The 16,659-nt window shown below is 42.5% G+C and overlaps 1 protein-coding gene across 2 annotated transcripts; it reads left to right on the forward strand.

Annotated features, from left to right (window-relative positions):
- Positions 1-84: 84 nt before the first annotated feature.
- On the forward strand, positions 85-10,081 carry LOC115198725 (dynamin-1-like protein). Of its 2 annotated transcripts, XM_029760919.1 has the most exons (19): positions 85-304; positions 831-975; positions 1,369-1,415; positions 1,521-1,592; positions 1,709-1,795; positions 1,966-2,128; positions 2,359-2,479; positions 2,620-2,751; positions 5,082-5,288; positions 5,649-5,769; positions 5,974-6,129; positions 6,495-6,584; positions 6,685-6,777; positions 8,199-8,252; positions 8,438-8,515; positions 8,756-8,893; positions 8,972-9,081; positions 9,440-9,599; positions 9,754-10,081. In XM_029760919.1, exons 1-19 carry the CDS (start codon positions 203-205, stop codon positions 9,808-9,810), a joined length of 2,133 nt encoding a protein of 710 aa, XP_029616779.1. In that variant the 5' UTR covers positions 85-202; the 3' UTR covers positions 9,811-10,081. The 2 variants fall into 2 exon arrangements, with proteins under 2 accessions (XP_029616779.1, XP_029616780.1); XM_029760920.1 differs by lacking the exon at positions 8,438-8,515.
- Positions 10,082-16,659: the final 6,578 nt, after the last annotated feature.

Below are 16,659 nucleotides of genomic sequence, written 5' to 3' on the forward strand. Positions count from 1 at the left end.
AAACGGAGTCCTATTTGTAAAATTTTAGCAGCGTTTGGCATCTGGAAGACTACAAGTCCCAACAATACACAACGCAGTCGCAGACTGGTGGGAATGGCTTATTTCAATGGTGTCTGTGGGACATTGAATGACTTTTAACACAGCTGGTGGATAGCTGCTCCATTAACTTATCTCTCTAGAAAGGTGTCAATTTAGCTTGAACATGGAGGCACTAATCCCCGTTATAAACAAGCTTCAAGATGTCTTCAATACGGTGGGAGCAGACATAATACAGCTGCCGCAGATAGCAGTCGTTGGAACCCAGGTAAAATCCTTCCCCTTAGCTGTCAAAATAGGGCTTTGCTGCTAGGCTCTTCACATGACCCTGAAAGATAGCTACATAGCTAGCTACATAACTAGCTACATGCATTGCTATCTATCTAGCTATTTTGTGTTCGAGGTTTTCATTATGTTCTGGCAAAACATCAGGATTGCTGAAAATGAGCCATTGAACTGGAGCGTGGTGCAGTTAAAAATACACCTCTTTCTATTCTGCTTGTGCACGAGTCAGTTGTGTGGCTATTATTGGTGTGCATGTGTTAATAGACAGCTGGAATGTTCCATTTGACCCGGGCAAAGCCTGCTTTTTGTCAGCAGCCATTATGAAGAACATCTGTCAATTACTGTAGGACCATTTTTAGATCGTCTTCATTATCAGTTCTCCTATAATCAGGTCACCACCACTTTATGTGCCATATTATTTTGTAACACTGCTGTTCTCAGATCTGTCCTTATGAGATGAGCTGTTAACCCAACTCCATGATGTGACATACTGTGATGCCTGTCTCCAGAGCAGTGGGAAGAGCTCTGTGTTGGAGAGCCTGGTTGGCAAGGACATGCTGCCCCGTGGGACAGGTGTAGTGACCCGCCGGCCACTCATCCTACAGCTAGTCCACGTGGATCCTGGAGATGGCAGGAAAATGATAGATGAGAATGGTACGCTGACTGACCACTAAGCGCGCGCGTGTGTGTGTGTGTGTGTGTGTGTGTGTGTGTGTGTGTGTGTGTGTGTGTGTGTGTGTGTGAGATTCCCCATTCTGTATTTTCAGACCACTTTTGTGTCATTGTTTCTGACCTGCCACTCACGTTGTTGTTTCTGACTCAGCGTTTTGCACCCCTTCGCACCAATTGTACCGTTTCATACTTCAGCAAGTCGTGAAACTCAGAAGATCCCACGCTCGTTTAACAAATTCAGTGGTTTTATCCGCCCCCCCAAAAAATGGAACGTTTTGATTGAGGCGACCAGGTAGAATGTGCAGCTCGCAATAACCACATTGTTTTGGTTAGGTGAAAATGTGTATCTAAACCGTGTGTTATTGTATTCCACAGGCGTGGAAGGAGATGAATGGGGCAAGTTCCTACACACCAAAAACAAGGTATGACTCATCTCAAACACTGATACGTGTTGCTACTCATGATATTCCGTTTTCTGTGTTGTCGATTTGAAGAAAAAATACATTAACAAAGCTGGTCTATTTCAGATCTACCCAGACTTCAGTGAAATCAGGCAGGAAATCGAAAATGAAACGGAAAGAATTTCAGGTATTAACAAGGTAAGACGATCGCAGTGTAATTATTTAACATTTTTTATAAATTGATCTCCTTCACATCATACGTCCCTAACAATTTCAACAAAGCTAGTCATTGTTTGTCATTGTATTTCCTATAGGGGATCAGCGATGAGCCTATTCACTTGAAGATTTTCTCTCCTAATGTGGTGAACCTCACTCTGGTGGATCTACCCGGCATCACCAAGGTAACAGTGACTGGAGATGAACTGTACTAAGCGTCTGCTCTGTATAGGAGAACCTAGAAGCCTAGCAGACATGCAGGACAACTGAAACCTTGGCTGGAGCTTGATACACTAGAAAGACTCCGTCGTCAGTCACTCCTCTGTGTTTGTGCTCCCCCCCCCCCCCCATACAGGTCCCAGTGGGAGACCAGCCCCAAGACATAGAGGTGCAGATCAGAGAGCTGATCCTGAAGCACATCTCCAACCCCAACTCCATCATCCTGGCTGTGACCGCTGCCAACACAGACATGGCCACCTCAGAGGCCCTCAAAGTGGCCCGTGAGGTCGATCCCGACGGTCAGTACTGGGTTTGAGTTTTTCCCCGCTTATTTAGTTGATGGTAACAGTTTGGATGTCAGGGTTTTGACCCGCATTTCAGTTTTCACATCAATGTAAAAGGGCTATAATGCTCATTTTCATCCACAATGTTTGGGCAGCCACTTATCTCTCTCTGCGACTGGTAAAAGTGTATGGTGTGTACAGTATGTTGTGTTAGACTCATTTCTCTAGTCTGTTGTTGTGCACAGGCAGGAGGACACTGGCGGTGGTGACCAAGCTGGACTTGATGGACGCTGGTACCGATGCTATGGACGTCCTGCTGGGCCGGGTCATCCCTGTCAAACTGGGCCTCATCGGAGTGGTCAACAGGTCTGGCTTTAGACTCTACTGTGGCACGTTACACTCCCTCCCAATAGTAGCCTCTACTCTACCTTACATAAAAATGAACATTAGCTGAAATCTGTCTCGTGCTATTGTGAAGCTGACATGTTTCTATCTGTTTCATGCAGGAGTCAGTTGGACATCAACCATAAGAAGTCAGTGAGCGATGCCATCCGAGATGAACATGCTTTCCTGCAGAAGAGGTATCCCTCTCTCGCTAATCGAAATGGAACCAAGTATCTGGCCAGGACACTGAACAGGTGAGAATATTATTGTTCCCTCCATACTGCAGTTTAGTATAAGTATTACATAAGTACATCAGAAATGGTAGTAGCAACTACATAGTTGCCAGTAAAGGTTCTTAACTCTGATCAGCCAATAAATCACAAAGTGCAAACTACTTTATCTAATGGAACTTTGAGATCTCAGATATGGTGCCCGTAGAATTACCACTACTAGAATGGAATTCTGTAATAGGATTTTCAAATAGGCAATCAAAAATCTATCCGATTTTATTACGAGTTGCGGCATGAAGACTCCTCCAGCACAGAAGCAGATAAAATGTCTAACTGGTCATCACTAAGGCCCTTACAGTGCATTTGGAAAATATTCAGAAACTTTGACTTTTTCCACGTTTTGTTACGTTACAGCCTTATTCTAAAATTGATTAAATAGTTTTTCCCCCTCATCAATCTACACACAATACCCCATAATGACACATTTATTTTTTGCAAATGTATAAAAAAAGATCACATTTACATACAGTAGGTATTCAGACCCTTTACTCAGTACTTTGTTGAAGTACCTTTGGCAGCGGCCTCTGGTCTTCGTGGGTATGACGCTACAAGCTTGGTACACATGTATTTGGGAAGTTTCTCCCATTTCTTCTCTGCTGATCCTCTCAAGCTCTGTCAGGTTGAATGGGGAGCGTCACTACACAGCTATTTTCAGGTCTCTCCAGAGATGTTCGAGTGGGTTCAAGTCCGGGCTCTGGCTGGGCAGTGAAGGACATTCAGAGACTTGTCCCGAAGCCACTTCTGCATTTTCTTGGCTGTGTGCTTAGGGTCGTTGTCCTGTTGGAAGGTGAACCTTTGCCCCAGTCTGAGGTCCTGAGTGCTCTGGAGCAGGTTTTCATCAAAGATCTCTCTGTACTTTGCTCCATTCATCTTTCCCTCGATCCTAACTAGTCTCCAAGTCAATGCCGCTGAATAACATCCCCACAGCATGATGCTGCCACCACCATGCTTCACCGTAGGAATGGTGCCAGGTTTCCTCCAGACTTGACACTTTGCATTCAGGCCAAAGAGTTCAATGTTGGTTTCATCAGACCAGAGAATTTTGTTTCTCATTGTCTGAGAGTCCATTAGGTGCCTTTTGGCAAACTCCAAGCGGGCTGTCATGTGCCTTTTACTGAGGAGTGGCTTTCGTCTGGCCACTACCATAAAGGCCTGATTGGTGGAGTGCTGCAAAGATGGTTGTCTTTCTGAAAGTTTCTCCCATCTCCACAGAGGAACTCCGGAGCTCTGTCAGAGTGATCATCGGGTTCTTGTTCACCTCCCTGACCAATGATCTTCTCTCCCGATTGCTCAGTTTGGCCTTGTAGCCAGCTCTAGGAAGAGTCTTGGTGGTTCCAAACTTCTTCCATTTAAGAATGATTAAGGCCACTGTGTTCTTAGGGACCTTCAATGCTGCAGACATTTTTTGGTACCCTTCCCCAGATCTGTGCCTCAACACAATGCTGTCTCTGAGCTCTACGGGCAATTCCAAAAACATGGCTTGGTTTTTGCTCTGACATGCACTGTCAACTGTGAGACCTTATATAGACAAGTATGTGCCTTTCCAAATCATGTCCAGTCAATTGAATTTTCCACAGGTGGACTCCAATCAAGTTGTAGAAACATCTCAAGGATGATCCTTGGTTTCGAGTTACATAGCAAAGGGTCTGAATACTTACAGTATGTAAATAAGTTGTTTTTTTTTTTTTCTCAAAATGTAAAAATGTTTTTCGCTTTGTCATTATGGGGTATTGTGTGTAGATTGATGACAAAAAAACAATGTAATTAATTTTAGAACATAACAAAATGTGGAAAAAGTAAAGGAGTCTGAATACTTTCCGAATGCACTGTATATCCTAATCAGCTGACAACTGTTCTGTTAACACCAGCCCAGAGACTTGTAGGAAGTCAAAACAAAAGGCCAGTGACTTTGTCAGCTACTACAGAATCACACAGTGTTCACAGACAATACAATAATAATCACTGTGTCCTCGGTCCTTGTACCTCCAGTCTGGCGTCAATCACTATCAACAGATATGAGTTTAATCTGTAACATTCAGCATCGAGTCTAGTGACCATCAACCCGAGTGTCACAAACAGAACACTGGAAATCACGTGTAATACAGGAAGGTAAATGTCACACTTAAATGAACATGAACTATTTTCATCTTAAATATTCTCATATGAAACTTCAAGGTCTCAGATACTGTGCCCATAGAATTAGAACTATTAGATTGGAATACCCATTCAAGTGCCATTCAAATCAATGTTCTGTAATTCTATTTATACGATTCTATTTCTCCTGTCCCTGCTAGGTTACTGATGCACCACATCAGAGACTGTCTGCCGGAGCTGAAGACGCGTATCAACGTGCTGGCGGCCCAGTACCAGTCTCTGTTGAGCAGCTACGGTCAGCCCGTTGAGGACCGGAATGCCACCCTTCTGCAGCTCATAACCAAATTCGCTGCGGAGTACTGCCACACTATCGAGGGCACCGCCAAGTACATTGAGACGGCTGAGCTGTGAGTAGTAGTACCGTCTCAATTCCGCAAGGTGGTGCCCAGATGCACTTTTTTTTAATCTAGGCAAGTCAGTTAAGAACAAATTCTTATTTTCAATGATGGCCTAGGGTTAACCGCCCTTTTCAGGGGCAGAACGATAGATTTTTACCTTGTCAGCTTAGGGATTCGATCTTGCAACCTTTCGGTTACTAGTCCAACGCTCTAACCACTAGGCCACCTGCCTCCCCTACACTTCATGTAGTAGTACCTGTATTATGAAATGCTTAAGATGAGTTGAGTGTTGGCACTATTACTTTGATTCATAGTAGCACATCATGTTTGTCACAACATGTTAACTTTATCTATCCTCTTGTTTTGCAGATGCGGTGGTGCCAGAATCTGTTACATATTTCACGAGACTTTTGGGCGAACATTAGAGTCGGTGGATCCCCTAGGAGGACTCAACACCATAGACATCCTGACTGCCATCAGGAACTCCACTGTGAGTAGAAGTTCTGAGACGTTCTTCTTCTCTCCTTACAACAACAGCATTGACTAAAGAGTGGGCATACCTTCAAACTGGGGAATGAATAAATAGTCATCGGTGTCTTTCTATCAATGCTACTTTGTCTGAACAACACAGGGTACACGTCTGTCTCTACTCTAATTTCTCTCTCGTTCTCTCTCTCTTTCATTCTCTCTCAAGGGCCCTCGTCCGTCTCTGTTTGTGCCTGAGGTGTCATTTGAGCTGCTGGTGAAGAAGCAGGTGAAGAGACTGGAGGAGCCAAGCCTGCGCTGTGTAGAGCTGGTCCACGAGGAGATGCAGAGGATCATCCAGCACTGCAGCAACTACAGCACACAGGTAGACACTGTGCGCGCAGACACGCACATACACAGACACACACAGTCTTGTATAACTAACCTTGTGGGAACACACAATTCAGTCCCATTCAAAATATTATTTTCCCTAAACCTAACCCTTTAACCTAACCATAACCCTAAACTTAGCCTAGCTCCTAACCCTAAACTTAATTCTCACCTTAACCCTAAACTTCATATAAATAGCATTTAACCTTGTGGGGACCAACAAAATGTCCGCAGTTGGTCAACTTTTTGTTTGTTTACTATTCTTGTAGGGACTTCTAGTCCCCACAAGTATAGTTAAACACATCCCCGCACACACACACACACACACACACACACACCTGATACCTGTGTTTTCCATAGGAGTTGTTGAGATTTCCAAAGCTCCATGATGCCATAGTAGAAGTGGTCACCTCTCTGCTCAGGAAAAGGCTGCCTATCACCAATGAGATGGTAAATTTTAGGTTTAAACGGTTTAATGTGCACCTGGGTTATTTGTATGCCAATTGCATCAGGTTATTGTATCACATCACATACATCTCTCTTACTCCAGGTGCATAATCTGGTGGCCATAGAGCTGGCCTACATCAACACCAAACACCCTGACTTTGCTGATGCCTGTGGGGTCATGAACAACAACATAGAGGTGACAGCTCATGACCTTTTCTCTTGACATGAATTCTGCATAATAATAGTTGTGTGATGTAATAATAGTTGTGTGATATACACTAATGGTCAAAAGTTTTAGAACACCTACTCATTCAAGAGTTTTTCTACACTGTAGAATAATAGTGAAGACATCAAAACTATGAAATAACATATATGGAATCCTGTAGTAATCTCAAAAGTGTTAAACAAATCAAAATATATTTGAGATTCTTCAAAGTAGCCACCCTTTGCCTTGATGACAGCTTTGCACACTCTTGGCACACTCAACCAGCTTCATGAGGTAGTCACCTGGAATGCATTTCAATTAACAGGTGTGCCTTGTTAATTTGTGGAATTTCTTTCCTTCTTAATGCGTTTGAGCCAATCAGTTGTGTTGTGACAAGGTAGAGGGGGTATACATAAGATAGCCCTATTTGGTAAAAGATCAAGTCCATATTATGGCAAGAACAGCACAAATAAGTAAACAGAAACGACAGTCCATTACTTTAAGACATGAAAGTTTCTTAAAGTGCAGTCACAAAAACCATCAAGCGCTATGATGAAACTGGCTCTCATGAGGAACGCCACAGGAATGGAAGACGCAGAGTTACCTCTGCTGCAGAGGATAAGTTCATTAGAGTTACCAGCCTCAGAAATTGCAGCCCAAATAAATGCTTCACAGAGTTCAAGTAACGGACACATCTCAACACCAACTGTTCAGAAGAGACTGTGTGAATCAGGCCATGGTCGAATTGCTGCAAAGAAACGACTACAAAAGGACACCAATAAGAGAAGAGACTTGCTTGGGCCAAGAAACACGAGCAATGGACATTAGACCGGTGGAAATCTGTCCTTTGGTCAGGAATCCAACTTTGAGAATTTTGGTTCCAACCGCCATGTCTTTGTGAGACGTGGTGTGGGTGAAAAGATGATCTCCGCATGTGTGGTTCCCACCGTGAAGCATGGAGGAGGTGTAGCCAACAAGTTCTCAGCATATTTGGGAACTCCTTCAAGACTGTTGGAAAAGCATTCCCGGTGAAGCTGGTTGAGAGAATGCCAAGAGTGTGCAAAGTGTCACCAAGGCAATGGGTGGTTACTTTGAAGAATCTCAAATATAAAATATTTGAATTTAACACTTTTTTTTAGTTACTACATGATTCCATATGTGCTATTTTATAGTTTTGATGTCTTCACTTTTATTCTACAATGTAAAAATAAAGAAAACCCTTGAAGGAGTAGGTGTTCTAAAACTTTTGACAGGTAGTGTATGTCATTTAGTAAACGCTTTTAGCCAAAGCGACTTAGTCATGCGTGCATACATTTTACATATAGGTGGTACCGGGAATCAACTGAGCAACAGAGGACATTGTGTGTTGTAAAAGTGATGTAACTTTCCTCCTTGCTGTCTGTGTCCTGTAGGAGTCGAGGAGAAACAGAATGAGAGAGCTGCCCACTGCAGTCCCCAGGGATAAGGTAACTAACTATCCACCGCACTTTGAATCGCTTCTATAATACTCTAAACAAAATGGCTCCCATGCTCAATCTCTCCACCTCTCTTTAATCGCAATATAATACCAATTGTTCCTGGTCTTTTCTTCTTTACCTCTCCTGACTTCACAAGTCCCTTCTCCATTCCTCCTCTCCTCTCTTCCTCTTAGTTAGTAGTTAATGGTCCAGTCGGCCAGCCTCCCATTCCTACCGAGCCCCCTGCCCCTGTGGACGCGGAGGGTGCCAAGGTGGGGCATGGGTGTGGGCATGCTCTGTGCTTCCTGCTGTGCTCTGCTCTGTGTACTCAGTCTGCTCCCCAGCACTCATGCCCTCTCTTAACAATGTCCTCTCTGCCTTCTCCCTCTCTGTGCGTTTGAGCTTGGCTCTGACTTAAATAGATTGGTTTGCGTTGTGGTTTTGCAACTTGTGGCACAAGTTGTTTTAAAAACAGCTTAACATCTGATTGTTTGTGTTGTGTGTAACCTCAGCCTCCCGGAGCAGGGCCCCAGGGGGACCAGGAGGGGACAGGGAACTGGAGAGGCATGCTGAAGAAAGGGGACGAGGGGGCCCCCGGCTCTGGCCCCGCCAGCCCCCATAAGGGCCTTGCCGTCAACCTGCTGGATGTGGTGAGCGAATAATAAAGTTATTCAATTTCAAAATGCTGTGTGGTGCCCTTCAATGATTGGCTGATGCTCCTCCCGCAGCCCGTTCCCGTTGCCAGGAAGTTGTCTTCTCGGGAGCAGCGTGACTGTGAGGTCATCGAGAGACTCATCAAGTCCTACTTTCTCATCGTCCGGAAAAACATCCAAGACAGGTGCATGTGTTTTCTGACACTGTCCCTCTCTTATTTGGAAAGAGGATACCTAGTCAGTTGCACAACTGAATGCATTGAACCGAAATGTGTCTTCCGCATTTAACCAAACCCCTCTAAATCAGAGAGGGGGTTGCCTTAATTGACATCCACAGTGCCCAGGGAGCAGTTGTTGTTTGGGGTTAACTGGCTTGCTCAAGGGCAGAACGGCAGAATTTTTTTCACCTTGCCAGCTCGGGGATTAGAACCAGTGACATTTCGGTTACCGGCTCAATGCTCTAGAGGTATTTTCTCCCATTAGGCCAGCAGCTCAGATTTCTCCCTCCTCTCTTTCTCCCTTCCTCCCTCCTCTGTCCTGTAGCGTGCCCAAGGCAGTGATGCACTTCCTGGTGAACCATGTGAAGGACAGTCTCCAGAGTGAGCTGGTGGGTCAGCTCTATAAGTCTGGTCTTCTCAACGACCTGCTCACTGAGTCTGAGGACATGGCCCAGAGACGCAAGGAGGCTGCAGACATGCTAGAGGTTGGTACCTTAACCATGAACAGAGAGGTTTGACATACACCCAAACATTGTTACAGGAAGGAGATCAAAAAAGCAACAACTAAAGGTAGCACTTCAATATTATATTATTCACAACAAGCTTCATAGTCAAGTGTATCTCGTTGTGTGTCCACAGGCTCTGCAGAAGGCCAGTCAGGTCATTGCTGAGATCAGAGAGACTAATCTATGGTAAGGAGGAGAACTCCACTGAAGTCGATCTGTAATCTACTAATCATGTCTGGAAGACAGAAGGTGTGTATCTATTTATCATGTCCAGAAGGCTTGGGATTTGCCAATGTGAAAATGCACTGTTGTGGTTCATGTAAGTGTGTTGATTGAAATATGGTACTGGCTCACAGCTATGTTAAGGCTAAATACATATTTTTGCTCACCTGTATAAGAAACTGATACCTCATTAAGGCATATCTGTACTGTATAGTTCTAACCAAGATAATATTATTTATTAAAAAAAAATAAAAAATGTAACCTTTATTTAACTAGGCAAGTCAGTTGAGAACAAATTCTTATTTACAATGGAGGCCTACCCCGGCCAGACCCAAGCGACGCTGGGCCAATTGTGTGCCGCCCTATGGGACTCCCAATCACGGCCGGATGTGATGCATCCTGGATTCGAACCAGGTACTGCAGTGACGCCTCTTGCACTGTTTGAAGGCCAAACCTATCTTCAGCTGTCTGAGTGTAACACAACAGGAAGAGATTGCTGGATTGTTCTTTCTGTAGCCTAAATCAAAGCTGAAACTCAAACTTCAGTTTCACATCGTAGCCTTCAACTGGACAATATTTGTGTAGATATTCTCCCGGTTCACATACATTTGACACTGCCATCCCACATTGTTTATGAAAATGTATAACACTCCAAAATATACCGTAACCCTAAAGATCTTTATTTATTAAATGCATTTAAGTTATAATGTCAAAAGCACTGGTGCCGCTTTCTATGTCATTTTATGTTTACAATGTGCAGGCAATGTGTGGTGCATCCCTCACGGGGGAAAAAAAACACATGAATTTCACGTGATCTCGTGTGAAGTTAATGTGATAACATGAAGCTACACGTGACCACATGTGACATTTGAGCACATGTGAAAACGTGATCTCATGTTAAATAAATGTTAACGTGATACCATGAACATTTTTGCATGTGAAAGTGTCAAATGTCATTGAGAATATTTTTGCCTTAAAAAAGGCATAATTGACATTCAAATTAAACAGTTCCGGAGACATCCCCAAGAACGTAATTGTGTTTTTTTTGTTGAAGTTACTGTATTTTTAAAGCTAAGTGAAGGTGTTAACATTAAAGGACAGTATGCTGCTCTATGCTGATTACTTGGGAATCAACCTCACTTGGGATTTGAACTCACAACTTCTTGGTTGATAATTACCTGAAGTTTGTGCTGCACCACCAGGTCTGTGGACCTAAGGGAGATTGATTATACATACACTGAGTATACTAAATATTAGGAACACCTTCCTAATATTGAGTTGCCATTTGCCTTGTTGCCCTCAGAACAGCCTCAATTCATCGGGACATGAAATCTACAAGTTGTCAAGCGTTCCACAGTGATGCTGGCCCGTGTTGACGCCAATGCTTCCCACAGTTGCGTCAAGTTGGCTGGATGTCCTTTGGGTGGTGGACCATTCTTGATACACGCGGGAAATGCTTGAGTGTGGAGAAACCCAGCAGGGTTGCAGTTATTGACACAAACCTGTCCGCCTGGCACCTATCACACTGTTCAAAGGCACTTAAATATTTCCTCTTGCCCATTCACCCTCTGAATGGCACACATATACAATCCATGTTTCAATTGTCTTAAGGCTTAAAAATCCTTCTTTAACCTGTCTCCTCCCCTTCCTCTACACTGATTGAAGTGGATTTAACAAGTGACATCAATAAGGGATCATAGCTTTCACCTGGATTCACCTGATCAGTCTATGTCAGGGAAAGAGCAGGTGTTTATAATGTTTTGTATACTCAGTGTATATTGCCACAAACAATTTCTTGCACTTTGCCTAAAGTATATCGAGCAACTTGAAGGTGTTATTTCTATAAAATGACAGTATTCTGTTATTTTTTTATATATATATATACACACTATCCTTTGGGGTCACTTAGAAATGATCTTGTTTTTGAAAGAAAAGCACATTTGTTGTCCATTTAAAATAACATCAAATTGATCAGAAATACAGTGTAGACATTGTTAATGTTGTAAATGACTATTGTAGCTGGAAACGTCAGATTTTCTTTCTATGGAATATCTACATAGGTGTACAGAGGCCCATTTATCAGCAACCATCACTCATGTGTTCCAATGGCACGATGTGTTAGCTAATCTAAGTTTATCATTTTAAAAGGCTAATTGATCATTAGAAAACCATTTTGCAATTATGTTAGCACAGCTGAAAACTGTTGTCCTGATTTAAAGAAGCAATAAAACTGGCCTTTAGGCTAGTTGAGTATCTGGAGCATCAGCATTTGTGGGTTCGATTACAGGCTCAAAATGGCCAGAAACAAAGACCTTTCTTCTGAAACTCGTCAGTCTATTCTTGTTCTGAGAAATGAAGGCTATTCCATGTGAGAAATTGCCATGAAACTGAGGATCTCATACGATGCTGTGTACTACTCTCTTCACTGAACAGCTTAAACTGGCTCTAACCAGAATAGAAAGAGTGGGAGGCCCCGGTGCACAACTGAGCGAGAGGACAAGTACATTAGAGTGTCTAGTTTGAGAAACAGACGCCTCACAAGTCCTCAACTGGCAGCTTCATTAAATAGTACCCGCAAAACACCAGTCTCAACGTGAAGAGGCGACTCCGGGATGCTGGGCTTCTAGGCAGGAATATTTACACACTCGAAGAATAAGGGTATGGTTAGGGTACAGTGTTGTTACCTGGGGTACAAAAAAACTCAAACGTAAACTTCACAGGTACACACATGACCTCACATGGTACAGTTCGGTACCTTGTAGGTATAATGGGACATTTTTCCACACAATATTTTGAATTTAGGTAGAATTCATTGTGGGGCTCATTTGCATATTTGGGGGCATGGTCAAATATATGTGTATTTGTGGCAACCATCAGTAGAAGTTTAAACGTTTGATGGTTTTGCCAATGGAAGTTGAGCACCTCCTTTGACATTGCAAACTTTGTAAAAGGATGTGTTGGTAATGAGCTGCACTATAAAGAGGGTAGTGTGCATTTTCCACTAACTTAATGGCAGCTTGTTGCTGTGAATTTGTCATTTCTTAACTGAAAACCATTTGTCAGTAAGTTATTGTAAGATTCACAGTAACTAGCTGGCAAAACATTGTCAGTAACCTACAGGCAACTTGCTGCCACTAGCAATACATGCTAGTGACCTATTGTGTCTTCACTGAATCTTCTGTTGACAACATGCGCATCACTTGCTGATTGGCAGCATACTGTAACAGCAGCCTGTCAGAATATTGCAGGCATGGCTTTCAACTAGCTCTTTGGTCTCCCATGAGAAGGAATGTCGTCCCAGTTAATGTGGTCTGTTGCGTTCTGTTCATAAACACTAAGCTTGTACGCTGTTGGTTATCCCGTCTTATTAATGGCTAACATAAGTGCATGTGATGTCAAAGAGCCATACAATATTTCAATCTTAGCTGGTCACCATGTCATTGTAATACTCACTTTCCTACCAGACCGTCAGGTCAGTGAGTGTGACAGATTAGCTACAGTAAGTTAATGTGAATCTTACAATAACCCACTTACAGCTCGTTGACAGTAAATTATTGAAAATAAAACTTTCTATGAACTAGCTGCCATTATGCTACTGGAAAGGCACAGTAACCTCTTAACAGTGCAACTCTTGACTGTCAGCTGTTCTTACAAAGATTGCAGCACTGACAGTGTCAAAAGAGGGGCTCAACCATCATCAACATCACGATGAACCAGTTAAACTGGTACAACATTTCCACTGACGGTTGGCACAAATACAACAAATGTCCCCAAATATGCTAATGAGCCCCTGCCAGCACATTGCATCACCTACATTTAAAACGGCAGTAATGATTGAATATATTGAATATATTGGGTACATTTAAAAAAAAAAAAAAAACAATTTTACTAGATTATCCGCACATGTACTCTAAAAGGTACCGACCAGTACCATGTATACCTCTGAAGGTACCTTAAGTGTACCTTTGACCTTTTGTAAACCAGGGAACAACATTGTACCTTAACCATATTCTTATTTTTGAGTGTGTAGATATATGTTCTAGATAACAAATAAGTTACAAAGCACTGCTGACCAAAAGTGTGCAAGTTCAAGCCCAAGAGCATTTATGCACACTTAATGTTGTGTCCCTGAGCTATGCTACTTTTTTGTTGGTGTTGTCAGATAATCGCACAATTATTGACTTGATTCTTTGCAACTTATTACAGTGCAGAAATGTATTCTTGCCAATAAATCAGTTGTTTATTTCTGTCATGGCCACAGACCAGGAAATTCAGGTTGCTGGTATCCCCCTTACGGAAATCCCACATGATTTCATATGTGAAATACCAGGTGAAAGCTTGTTTTTGGAACACTTCACATGACATTTCATATGTGAACACGTGTTTTTGGAACACTTCATATGTATTCACATGACATTTCATATGTGAACACGTGTTTTTGGAACACTTCATATGTATTCAAATGACATTTCACATGTTAAAACGTGTTTTTGGAACACTTCATATGTATTCACATGACATTTCACATGTTAAAACGTGTTTTTGGAACATCACATGAGATCATGTTTTCAGATGTGAATACCGTCCCAAACAATTTATAAGTAAAGTCATGAAAAGGTATGGTGGTTTTAAAGTAAGTGGTTCGCTGTTCAGCTAAAAGGTGTGGTGATATTTCTGCAGCACCACAAAGTCTGTAGTATTTCCTTACATATTCATTACCTATGCACTTAGCAAAAGAATGCCATGTGCACTGCTATTTAAGTTATCAGTTAATCAGTATTTTCACATCATTGATTTAATTGATGTATTTCAGACAGTTGAGGGTTTTCTGTATAGATATCTAATGTTGGTGGGGCATATTATTCTGCTTTAATGTTATTCCTGAATCACTATGGTAAATATAATCGTTTTTCTTGAGTGTATTTTTGAACAAAGCTGAGATTTACTTTTAAGTCCCAAAGTGTAGGAATACAGGTGAAATCAGTTGACACAGACATGGTGAAGTAGCAGGGAGATCGGAATGCTGTTCAAATCCCAGGTAAGGACACAATAATAATTACTGTTTAAATAAACATATACAATGTAATCATGTGTGTCAAATACGTAAGTTGAACACACTACGTTAAAAGCGCTGTGTGTGTATCGTAACTCATTGTTGTTTTCGCATGTGTAGTGTTCCAAAAACACGATGTTGCATGTGATACATCACATGTGTAGTGTTCCAAAAACACGATGTCGCATGTGATACATCACATGTGTAGTGTTCCAAAAACACGATGTTGCATGTGAAACATCACATGTGAAGTGTTCCAAAAGCATGTTGTCAAGTGAAATGTCTTTTGCGACATCGTGATTTTCTACATGTGACATCATGTGGTTCTTCTGTAAGGGATTGCACTGTGCAGGCAATATTATGTGTTATGTCGTACTGTGGTATTCTATGTGCGGTTAATAAATACATTTATTTCAATAACTTGTTGCTTTGTCTCATAATAATAATTGATTGAGACCAAAGCTTCAGCGCTACTGGAGCCACAGTATTGTACATTATGTAATAGTAATATATGCCAATTGGCAGACGCTTTCATCCAAAGCGACTTACAGTGGGGGGAAAAAGTATTTGATCCCCTGCTGATTTTGTACGTTTGCCTACTGACAAAGAAATGATCAGTCTATAATTTTAATGGTAGGTTTATTTGAACAGTGAGAGACCGAATAACAACCAAAAAATCCAGAAAAACGCATGTCAAAAATGTTATAAATTGATTTGCATTTTAATGAGGGAAATAAGTATTTGACCCCTCTCAATCAGAAAGATTTCTGGCTCCCAGGTGTCTTCTATACAGGTAACGAGCTGAGATTAGGAGCACACTCAAAGGGAGTGCTCCTAACCGCAGCTTGTTACCTGTAAAAGAGACACCTGTCCACAGAAGCAATCAATCAATCAGATTCCAAACTCTCCACTGTGGCCAAGACCAAAGAGCTCTCCAAGGATGTCAGGGACAAGATTGTAGACCTACACAAGGCTGGAATGGGCTACAAGACCATCGCCAAGCAGCTTGGTGAGAAGGTGACGACATTTGGTGTGATTATTCGCAAATGGAAGAAACACAAAAGAACTGTCAATATCCCTCGGCCTGGGGCTCCATGCAAGATCTCACCTTGTGGAGTTGCAATGATCATGAGAACGGTGAGGAATCAGCCCAGAACTACACGGGAGGATCTTGTCAATGATCTCAAGGCAGCTGGGACCATAATCACCAAAAAAACAATTGGTAACACACTACGCCGTGAAGGACTGAAATCCTGCAGCGCCCGCAAGGTCCCCCTGCTCAAGAATACATATACATTCCCGTCTGAAGTTTGCCAATGAACATCTGAATGACTCAGAGGACAACTGGGTGAAAGTGTTGTGGTCAGATGAGACCAAAATGGAGCTCTTTGGCATCAACTCAACTCGCTGTGTTTGGAAGAGGAGGAATGCTGCCTATGACCCCAAGAACACCATCTCCACCATCAAACATGGAGGTGGAAACATTATGCTTTGGGGGTGTTTTTCTGCTAGGGGGACAGGACAACTTCACCGCATCAAAGGGACGATGGACGGGGCCATGTACCGTCAAATCTTGGGTGAGAACCTCCTTCCCTCAGCCAGGGCATTGAAAATGGGTCGTGGATGGGTATTCCTGCATGACAATGACCCAAAACACACGGCCAATGCAACAAAGGAGTGGCTCAAGAAGAAGCACATTAAGGTCCTGGAGTGGCCTAGCCAGTCTCCAGACCTTAATCCCATAGAAAATCTGTGGAGGGAGCT

Source organism: Salmo trutta, chromosome 8, assembly GCF_901001165.1.
Source record: "Salmo trutta chromosome 8, fSalTru1.1, whole genome shotgun sequence".
Classification (NCBI taxonomy): Eukaryota; Metazoa; Chordata; class Actinopteri; order Salmoniformes; family Salmonidae; genus Salmo; species Salmo trutta.

Excerpts from the sequence above, each read along its gene's own strand:
- LOC115198725 (XM_029760919.1), top strand. The coding sequence starts at position 203 with ATGGAGGCACTAATCCCCGTTATAAACAAGCTTCAAGATGTCTTCAAT. Across the intron at positions 6,130-6,494 it reads GCAGCAACTACAGCACACAG|GAGTTGTTGAGATTTCCAAA; the intron begins GTAGACACTGTG and ends TGTTTTCCATAG. Across the intron at positions 6,585-6,684 it reads TGCCTATCACCAATGAGATG|GTGCATAATCTGGTGGCCAT; the intron begins GTAAATTTTAGG and ends CTCTTACTCCAG.